Here is a 10,716-nt window from a genome sequence, read left to right on the forward strand (position 1 = left end):
AAAACAAATTTGAACATGTGTTAGTCAGTTGCATCTTCAACAAGTCAATCCTTTTATTGCTTCCATGTTTTTGTTCAGTTTTTGCTTGAGCAATTAGATAGGCTGCAGTGGGGGCTTTTCGTTGTTAAATTTAGCATATTTTTATATGCCTGAAATAGTGACATACTTAGACGTTCGGCCATAAAAAAAAACTAAAGAATGAGTGCTATTGACAAATTTAATATGTGATTGTTTTTCTTATGTTTCCATGATAAGCAGCTAGGTTCTGGTGTTGGTTTGGTTGGTGTATGTCTTAACCATGTTGGTGCTTCCAAGGTATGATCCTATAATGACAGTCTTCGTTCAAGTAAATGGTTATTTTTCTGCAAAACATGGTCGTCATAAAAATTTCTTGTCTTTCCCGATGAAAAGGGTGAAGTAAATATACTAACATAATTAATCCTTCAAATTTAAATTTCACAACAATTTGATAACCTAAGCTATGGGTGATTTATGCCATGAACTATCCATGCAACAAAGTTCATAAACTTCTTCCAAGGTGAAACACTGATAGGAAAAGCAACACATGTAATACAAAATGTGTGTGATTATGCAGGTTATTCTTACTGATGGTGATGCATCTACACTAACAAACATGAAGGCAAACATGGAAATGAATAACTTATACATTGAGGATTTTCAACTAGTAAAAGAAAGCAAGAATAAGGTTTGTTCGATTTCTTAAGTTAATATCAGATTGGTCTCAGTACATTTCTGTTTGTAAATATAATATGATTTTAGCATTCCGGTTGGTGTAGCATATAGATAGCGCTACCTCAGATACATTTGGTAGATAATGTATGCATGATTATATGCATAATGTCTTCTGTTAATCAAGAGTGGCACCATTATCCCGCTTGGTGGTACTTACCCACAAGACCACAGCTTTGGATGAATGCTTTTTTGCCTAAACTTTAATCTTACTATAACCCTGGCATGTAGGTAGAGTGCAAATATCTTTCCTGGGAAGAAGCGTGTGAAAGCGATTTAAGAGACTACCAGAGAGACATAGTGTGAGTATTGTATATTCTTTTTGTGTTGTTATCCTTTGATTATTATTATTATTTTGTTAAGCCGTTGGTTTCTAAAACTAATTTCAAACTTAAGCACTACTCTAAGAACCTTATTGCGTCTGTTAGAGAATGAGTACCCTACTTCCGAAGTGGATAACAGCACATTTTCCTGCTGTTCATGCTTCTGCGTATCATTTACCCTCTGTCTCTTGCCAGTCTTGGTGCAGACATTATATACAACCCGTCCTGCGTGCCCCACCTGGTACGAGTACTTTGTATGCTACTTAGAGGTGATGATGGACGACGTGAAAGTGTCAATGCGGCAACCAACGGAGAAATTGGTGACGAAGTATCTGGGACCACTGCAGCCGGAGGTCCTGTGGCCTATATCGCCACGGTTATTCGGAATGCAGACACTTTCAATTGCTTTGCCAAGGCGGCTGCTGATGCCAAGTTGTCTGTTGTCGACATTACCAGCAGCGCGGCTCCGTCCAGTTTTCTTCCTTACATGATCTCATATGATAGATCGAGCGTGCAACTTCTTAAGATTACGCTATTATCGTAAGTTGCTGGTGAGTGCAGCTCCTGTCATTCTGTTTTGATGTTGCTACTGAAACGTTTATTGCAGAGACATCAATCTTATCGGAATATCAGTCGTTCGTATCAAGTCTGTCCTAAAGTGTTTCCTCTGTGTTCTTTTGTGCTTTGTGTCCATATTCTCGATAAATCGCCGCATTATGTGCATATATACTAGCTATACAGGAAAAGTACTTGAGAAGCATCTATTGCTTTATTGATGATCACTCTTGTTTTTCCACATCGAAATTACTATTTGACTTCCATCCCTTTGTTTGTTGCTAAGCCACCGTCGCATTTGTGGCCTGGCCTGGCATGGGCTTGCCCTGCAGGAAGTACTGAAACAGTACGAGCGCTTGCCGCGGTCGGTGCAGAGGAACCTCGTGGCCCGCGCCTCTGATGGAGACCAGCGTAAGACCCTTGTACACCTGGCTCCAACCGCCAACCTAGTCAACAAATCCATCACACAAACACTAGTTAATTATGTGTGTGACATGTACTAGTAGTTAATAACACAAACTAATGTGACATCTAAATGTTTGCTGGCATGTTGCATGCAGGAGTGTAATCCAATCTCCATTCGGCCATGCGAATCAAATTAACCGAGCTAAGAAAATGATAGGAGAAGGTAGATGATGTTTTCATGTGTCCTGTCATGTAAGTCTATTTGCATGCCAGCCAGAGCATCTCAATGATTCTATTGATGTTACTGCTTTGCAAAAGAGTTGAGTGGGACGATGCTGACCTCCTGGTCGTCATACCAAGGGTACCAACTGGTGGTAGTTGGAAGACCCAGAGCGCCGATGGAGTACCTCGTCGCTGTCAAGGGGACTACCGCATCCGTGTCCCCGCTGCGAAATAAACACGACAACATCAATGTCAATGCCTACGGAAGGTAAGTGAAATGTGCGACCGGCAGCGGCTGATAGATCAACAACAACGCTCAGCTCCCTTGTCTTTCTAAATGGAAACACATGTCCCGTGGGCATCTTCTTTGCATGACAGCAACCTAGCAAGTTGCAAACTTGAGAGCTGCGGACGCGAATTATGTCAGGAAAAGTGATGCCCGGGGTCCAGTTGGATCCTGATTTTGAGCTGACGGGTCAACAGGGGAATGTAATGCATAAATGTGGATAATTCATCTCTACTAGGTGTTAATTCGGATGGGTGACTTCTGAGTGAGTGAGTTCATTCAGTCAAAGCAGTGCATTATCTGCGGTTTCTCTTGTTAACTGGCTGATGATGTCTGATGACTCATCAGTGATGTACATCAGTGCACCTGTTGTCATTCAGTACTGTTTTTTTTCTTCAAAAAGTAGGTAGGTACGTTTTTTCTTCTGAAAAGGAGGTTTAGCACAATATGTGTTATTAACAACGCCAAATTTATATGGAAAAATTATCAACGTCCACAACAACCAATCAATTCAATTAGAATCATCATAGAGCATATGAACGTCATGTATAAAATGGAAGACAACAAAATGTCCAAAAATTCAAGACAAATCTAATCATTGATTCAGATGCATCATGTATAACCCGATGCATACGCGAATGGCATGGGATGTCAACCGATATATTCCTGATGAAGTATCCGCAAATTTCGTCAGAAAGAGGGGTTTACCCTAGCGAAACAGTTGATAAGAGAGCACCCAAGCAAATGTGTAGTATTAATAATAGTAATAATATAATTTATTTACTACTCCCTCCGTTCCGAATTACTTGCCGCACGTATGGATGTATCTAGATGTATTTTAGTTCTAGATACATCTATTTCTGTGACGAGTAATTTGGAACGGAGGGAGTAGTTAAGAAATGCTGGAATGCATTGCTAAACTGAAGCAGGGATGATCTGACCTGAAGACCCAAATCCTTAGGCCAGCTGCAATAAGCTCCCTGTAAATGGGAAGCATGGACCTCGGAGCATCATGCCAGTGGGTATTAATGGTGTCGCTGCACGTCGACCACGTGTAGTTCATAGCGCCGGTGACGTTGGCGTGGAGGGCTGTCTGCACGTCCCGCCGGTTGTAGTACGCCGTCGAGTACCGCTCCGTGCACGGGTCGTACGATCCGGTCAGCCATGGCTGCAGCATATATAAGCACGGCGTTTCGTCACCTCAAAAAGCAGCATGGGGGACAACGACGCACGCACGCACGGAGTCTGGGTCGGGATGCTCACGTAGCGCCCTCTGGACCGCCGTTGCTGGCTCAAGGAGGAGGACGACGAGGTGATGTTGCAGACGGGCGTGTAGAGGCTGTACATGTCGATGTTGCCCTGCTCCGCCGTGGCGACGTCCGTGGCGGCGTCGCACGCCGGCGAGGGGTGGATGAAGGAGTCGTGGAGGCAGGCCTCCCTGAGGCGTTGGTAGGTGTCGTCGGAGACGAGCCCGTGGTTCCACCAGAACTCGAAGGTGCCCACGTAGTCGTGGTAGTCGTCGATGAGGCCGTTGCCGACCATGAAGCCCTTGAAGTTGATGGCCGGGTTGCTCGTCCGGTGGACCAGCTGCGACAGCTCCGGGACGTAGTGCCCCGCGTAGCTCTCGCCGGCGATGTAGACGTCGCGGTACTTGTAGTGCGGGAACCTCTCGAGCCACTTCGCCAGGAAGGCGTACGAGTCGTGCGCCGTCCTGTTGTCGCCGGAGGTGTAGATGTCGGAGGTGGTGTTGGTGTAGGAGAACCCCACGCCGGCCGGCGAGTCCAGGAACAGCACGTTGGCCACTGCAGGTTGTTCACAATTCATTCCCCGCCATTAGAAGCGCGGCAGATAAAACAGTGAGCTGCCGTCGATCAAGCAATAGCGACTGGGCACCTACCTTTGTTCCAGCGGTGCTCGTTGAGGACGAGACCGGCGCCGCGGGGCGTGACGCGGAACGCGCCGAGCTCCTCCGACGCGCCGTACGCGACGGAGGAGCAGCCGGGGCCGCCGTTGAGCCACAGCACGAGCGGCGCCGGCTGGACGTCCTCCGGCGCCTCCTGCAGCAGATAGAACAGCGCCCGTCCGGCGCCCTCGTCCACCGTGATGTACCCGGAGTACATGTCGAAGTCTACCGCCGGCTGCCCGGGCAGCCGGGCTATGCGGTCCGCGGCATGGCCGCTCGGTTCCACGGCGGCAGCTGGCCGGAGGAGGCACGCCAACGCCGCCAGGAGCACCGCCACCGCGGCCACAGCTGGGGGGAGACGACCGGTCATAGTTCTCATCATGCTTACTGAAGAAACTGTGGTACAGTCGCTTGCTTGCTTGCAGAGAAGCGGGAATACGGTGGGAATAAATAGAGGGTTTGATTGACGTCGTTGTTTGGTTTGGACCGCACGCTTTGCTGAAGTTATCTTCTTTTTTTCCTTTTGATGATTGATTGATTTCAGTTTTATCGAGCTAGCGTGACCGCGACGGAGAAAGAAATTAAGGGGAGGACTGTGACATTGTCAATTCGGTTTCCAGACGGTCAGAGGAAAGGGACAATGGAGGATAAGAAACCGCATGGGTTGCCTGGAAGCAAATTCTGGGCAGCTTGTGATTTCGTTTCTAATCATGGGCATGATTGGCGCGTGTAAGATGATATGGGTTTATATGAATATTAGATGCTGGTGATTTTCCATGCGGGGATTTAAAAGACTGGTTTTGGATGGGTTGTGTATGAAAGAAAGGATACGAAATCAAAAGGCTGGTGTCTTTTAATGTAAGAATGTTTCATTATGCATTGTGAGTGGGCACAGAGTATCAGCGTAACTACCACGGAAACAATAGATTAAGGGAAGGATTGTGACATTGTCATTTCGGTCACAAAGACGGTCGAGGGAAAGGACATGGAAGATAAGAAACTGTATCGATTGCCTGAAAGCAATTATATAGGGCTAATAGTGCGTTTCTAATCTTTCTCTTCTACTTTCGTTTCTAATCCTTGGCATGATGGCACGTGAAAAATGACATGGATTTGCATAACCGCTAGTGATTTCCCCGTGCATTGCTATGCGAATTTAAAGAGTAATCTTGGATGAATTACGCATGAAGGAAATTGGTATAAAATTAGAAACTACTCCCTCCGTTCCAAATTACTCGTCACCACAGTTGCAACAATTAAATTGAGGCATACAACCTTTAATAGTAAGTAAATAAATAATCTTCAAGGCACGACATATGTCTAGTAACAAAAAATAGACATGTTTAATGTGGTCAGCATGAGCTGCAAATTAGTGTTAGGCAATGGCATGTTAAATAGTAACTTCATTAATTTGCAGTATTGAACAAAACTTTTGGCGGTTGAAACTTTCTAACTAATCATCCCAAGGTTGCTATGTCAATAGACCATCAAAATGATGTCATCGAGAAAAAATATAACAAGAAATACAAAGTATATTGATCATTAGCTTAATTAACGTTCAGAACAGGCAAAATCTATCTTCCATATACACTGAGCTGCCAGCAAAATTCTGTACAATTTACAAAGTTGCGCATTTTCTATGAGGCCCTCATGAATCATGAAGGTATTTGGCACTTAGTCCTACAGTACTGTACTCCTGAACCAAAAGGTGAATCGAGGTGCGTCAAGTTACAGCAGTGTAGGAACAGCTCATGCAAACCTCAAAGCAGTGATTGCCAGGAGACTTACGGCCCTGAAGAGAATATCGTTCATGCTTCTTTGTATCTTCACGGCAACCTCATCCTCCAACTTTGTGTCAACCGGGCCTCTGAATACACTGGTGATTGTGTCCCGCAATCCATTTACCGCATGGGAGAGCCAGAAGAGCCCAAACCCAACGCCTGTGTGCAGAAGACGGGTGGCGGCAAAAGGAGTCCTCCCGCCGATAGCAACCTTGCACACGACCGACAGAAGAACAGCCAGGCCAGTTCCAGCAATGCCAATTGAGCACTGTGTCAACAGTTCAGTGATCTCAGGGCCTGCTTTCTTCAGTGAGAGAATTGTCGAGCTGCTTCTGTCCTTGTCCAAAAGGATTGAGAAAAAAGCTTCGCTGGCATGGAAATAATTGTTCTGATACATGTCACGTTCATTGATGGTTTTTCCTTTCTGTTTCTTCTTCGATGGAGATTTTGCTTTCACATTTGCATTGCTGAGTATCATAACAGAATCATATTAACATGTGCACATGACCTTGGATACCGTATAAACAAAAGGTGCAATTCGCAATTTGCCATATCACAGTATATAAATTTCAACATGAAATAATTTCCATGTGCATACTCAGGCAATTCAGTAAGGTTCACCTTCCAAGTTCCAAGGAATTGGTCCATGCAATGGTTATCCCGGTAAAGTAAATTAGACAGCTGGGTTACCAAACTATCCATTGTGATACTACTGGTATAGCGACCATGCTATTTGGTATATAACGCAAAACTCACCAGTACATCAAGGTGTATATTTTAAAGTGGATATTCAAACAACGATGGCTTTGTTTCAAATGGTATTTTCTGTTTTCATAGGAAAATCTTAATACAAAATGCTAATTCTTTCTTTTGCACTTTGTGGGTGCATATGGGTCAAGGACTCCGCATTTAGATGCAACTAACATGTCACAATCGGAATTTGGAAGGAATACAAAAATTGTCACACTATATGCCTAACCTATGGTGCAAGTGATTACCAAAGTAGTAAACATCAGGGAGGTATATGCTGTGGTAACCAGCAGGTCAAAGAATAAACATAGCAGCATCAGAGCTAGGCATGGAAGTTACCATAATTGAGTACACCATGAGAACAACAACATAATGAAGTAATACATAACCAAAGAAAGATGCACTACCTTTTTGGAGCATCAACTGCGGTGCTTGCTGATTTTGAATTGGATTGACTACTATTTCGGCCCCTTTTCCTGTTGTGCAAAAAAACAAAATTCTATATCATGTAACTGACAGAAATAAAAATGGTATGCATCCTGATAGAAATGTTATTTGTTAGGATATAAATTATTAACCATAATATTTTGAAGGGGTACAGAAATCAGAAACAATGGATAATTACTTCTAAACAAATCGTTGTCAGGCAGAAGTGCAGCCTCTAGATCCAAGGGTAATATAATACTCGAGAGATAATTTTAACATTGCATGCATTCAGTAGTTTCTACTTCTGTATGGCTATAGTAAATCCCTCTTCTACGATAAGTACATAATAGAGACAGTTTCCTAGTTCAAAAAGATAACATATGTGGCATGCATCCTGCTGAGCAGGAATGATTCCAAATGTCCAGTTACCCACGTGCCAGCATGTGCAGCTGACTAGGAATGATTTAAATACGACAATGTCATGCAAACCGGACGTAACTAATGGGCCAGCTGCAGCAAGTTCACACAGGATACATATGCTATACCAAGTTATACCAACTCTATAACTTTCGCTCAGTAATTGAATACGCCAATAGTGACAAAATAAAATGATAAGGAGTCCATTCCCTTATACGAGAGTGGGGACTATGCATAACATAAACCTTAGTGAATGAGTGAATAAGATGAGGAAAAGGGTTCACATGGAGCATGATGCTTCCAATTATTACCTGTCGAAGTATGGAACTAAATATGCAGCCTTGCAACCACTTGCTTCTCGTTTAGGTACATTGAACTCTAAGAAAACCGAAAGTAAGTCTCTCATCTCGTCTCCACTGCCAGTGAAGATGACCCGGCCATTTTCATCTATAGCAAGGGCACCTTGGGACTGAGCAAATTCCAAAAGTGGATCAGGGATGATAAGTTGATTTTCTGATAGATACTGCAGAGGCTCCTCCAATCCAAACTCATAGATGGATAACTTGTCATCAGGGATGATAAGTTGATTTTTTGCTAGATACTGCAGAGGCTCCTCCAATCCAAACTCATAGACAGATAACTTATCATCAGAGAAATATGGTTGACCACCCATATTAGCTGATAGCATCTGATGTCCCGTAAATTCAGTAAGCAAAGAGGCATCAAGTTCTTTGACATCAGAACCTGACATTAGAAACTTTAGGATTTTCTCTTGCCTTGCACACTGCTCAGCAATCCCAAGGCTAAGTCGAACCGAATCGGGGTGGGAATCTGTTACAAATAAATAAACAGGAGCCATCAGAGATTGAAACGCATGTAAAACTTGACTTTTACGGTGGATAAACTATGAACCAAAGGATAAACCACTTAGCGAAAGTTCATAATTAACCTTGGCCAGAACTATGTGTATTATAGTGCCACAAACAGCCAACCTACTTGAAAAAGGCAGTGCGAGTCCAATAGACAACGTTTCACTTGCTACACAGACACAGCAATTGAAGTGTAAAGGAATGTTTTTGTGCCACTTTTGTAGACGACGCGAAAAAAAAGGTAGTATCAGTTTTGTAGACCACAAGCTAAGGCTCATGCAGCATGCTTCTTGTTGAATGCAGTGCAACTTCAGTCGACAATCTTCTGCGTGCAGCACAGAACAAAGCAGTCGACGTGTACAGGTTTCTTTTTTTTGGTCACTTTTTAAAACCTCGAGCCACGGCTCATGCATCGTGCTTCTCGCTTCTTTAAGTTCACAATCAGGTACCTTTAATTATTGCTGCGTTCAGTAAATCAGAATATAGTTGCTGTTTACAGCAGAAAAACAGGTTCTCTTGGAAAGAGAGTGCACTGCCTAACTGTAAGTGCTACTGTCACGATTTGACGCCCGGGTGTAACCTCTAATGAGGCAAACGTTAAGCTCATGAGCCACATAGGCTCTGAAGCCGTCTGGTGCAGCATCCAATGATCAAACGAGGCAAAATATAGCAGCATGCAGCATCATATTCAGGAGACAGGGCCAGCCAGGCCGTAACGGGTTTGTCTGGATTGCGAACCTTGCACGTCGATGAGCGCGGCGCTGTCGAAGGTCTGGTAGGCAGCGGCGGCAGCCTGGCCGATCCCGGGGACCATCATCTGCAGGGGCTGCTGCGCCTGGTAGGCGCCCTCGAGGAGGTGCTGCTGCGGGGAGAGCTGCACGGCGGCGCTTCTCCCCGCGTCCTGCTGGGACCTCTTCCCCTGGAACGGCAGGACGCCATGGAGCTCCTACACAAGTACACAACCACGTCATCATCCCGTCACGTACGGCGGCAAATCGGACGCGAGCAGAGGCTGACGCAGGCGGTCCGTAGAGGCTGGGCGCGCGCGAGGGAGCGTACCTTGGAGGGCGCGAGGATGACGGGGGAGGCGGAGGCGGAGGCGAGGAGGGAGAGGTCGCCAACCATCGCTCGCGAGGAGCGGATAGAGAGGGCGAGAAGAAACTCTCAACGAGAAGGGAGGTGGTGGGGGGAGGGGAGGGCGGGGGATAAATCGGCGGAGTTACCGATGGAAGGGGCGGCGTGGAGGCGCGGAGGCCCCGGGAAAATGACCGGCGATTTTGCCCGGCGCGGCGTCGGGAGGGGAAATCGAGGGGGATTTTCTCGGGGTTGGTCGGCCGTGGCTGTGGTTGGGTGGGTGAGGTGAGGTGGCCTCCCTTGCCCTTGTGGCGGAGGAGGAAGGTTCGCGAAGCGGACGGGAGTGCGGGGCACGGGAGGCGGAGACCGCGGGTGGCTTGTGGGCTGTGGGCTGTGGATGCCCTGCTGTCGACTGTCGACGGGGCGCCGATATTTTTGCGGGCGCGGCCGACGGGGCGTCTTGGCGCCTGCCGACCGCCGAGGTGGATGTGCTGAATCTGATCGTCACGGATTCTCGGTTCATGGTGACCTCGTTACTCGTCATCCGTGGGGTGGGCCATGGAAGACAGGGATGGCAGTTTTTTCTTTCCGTGGTGAAAACCGATGCTGTGCGAAACCTATCTTCCTCGTGTGGTAGAGTTTGATGCTCCTCTTCAGAATCTTTTGTGTTTCCTCACATTTTTTTCATTTTTCCGAATCCTCTCGAGAGCATCCACAACCCGACTTGGCAAATCCAACCTCCTATACGCGCGCGGACGCTCCCAGACATAGTTCGTAGACAGTGTCCGGCCACATATAGTTTTTTTGTTTTCACAGCCGGATACATCAATTACGACCGTTCTTGTTGTGCCGGCCACGTCCATGTTCGGCGGCCGTCTAAGCCCCTCGAAGTGGAGGTGCAATCGTCGGCGAGGTAGAGTGGGACATGAGACACGCACCGGCTCACGGGACTCGG

At 46.2% G+C, this 10,716-nt stretch overlaps 2 protein-coding genes across 3 annotated transcripts in view; one reads left to right on the top strand and one right to left on the bottom strand.

Moving 5' to 3' along the window:
• Positions 1-1,715, top strand: part of LOC119364578 (putative uncharacterized protein DDB_G0277003) — a 4,105-nt gene extending 2,390 nt beyond the window's left edge. The window contains exons 7-10 of the mRNA XM_037630062.1: positions 259-315; positions 596-706; positions 982-1,052; positions 1,269-1,715. Of these exons, the coding sequence (XP_037485959.1) occupies positions 259-315; positions 596-706; positions 982-1,052; positions 1,269-1,617 (588 nt within the window). The 3' untranslated portion in view covers positions 1,618-1,715. The remainder of the gene's footprint in view (positions 1-258; positions 316-595; positions 707-981; positions 1,053-1,268) is intronic.
• A 105-nt stretch (positions 1,716-1,820) lies between these two features.
• On the bottom strand, positions 1,821-9,899 carry LOC119364562 (serine carboxypeptidase 2-like). 2 transcript variants are annotated; one of them, XM_037630055.1, is made up of 7 exons: positions 9,747-9,899; positions 9,426-9,633; positions 4,439-4,792; positions 3,805-4,343; positions 3,483-3,709; positions 2,374-2,479; positions 1,821-2,074 (listed from the first exon to the last, which is right to left on the bottom strand). In XM_037630055.1, exons 1-7 carry the CDS (start codon positions 9,810-9,812, stop codon positions 1,910-1,912), a joined length of 1,665 nt encoding a protein of 554 aa, XP_037485952.1. In that variant the 5' UTR covers positions 9,813-9,899; the 3' UTR covers positions 1,821-1,909. The 2 variants fall into 2 exon arrangements, with proteins under 2 accessions (XP_037485952.1, XP_037485945.1); XM_037630048.1 differs by lacking the exons at positions 1,821-2,074; positions 2,374-2,479; positions 3,483-3,709; positions 3,805-4,343; positions 4,439-4,792 and adding exons at positions 5,959-6,692; positions 7,383-7,451; positions 8,130-8,649.
• Positions 9,900-10,716: the final 817 nt, after the last annotated feature.

Source organism: Triticum dicoccoides, chromosome 1A, assembly GCF_002162155.2.
Source record: "Triticum dicoccoides isolate Atlit2015 ecotype Zavitan chromosome 1A, WEW_v2.0, whole genome shotgun sequence".
In the NCBI taxonomy this organism is placed as follows: domain Eukaryota; kingdom Viridiplantae; phylum Streptophyta; class Magnoliopsida; order Poales; family Poaceae; genus Triticum; species Triticum dicoccoides.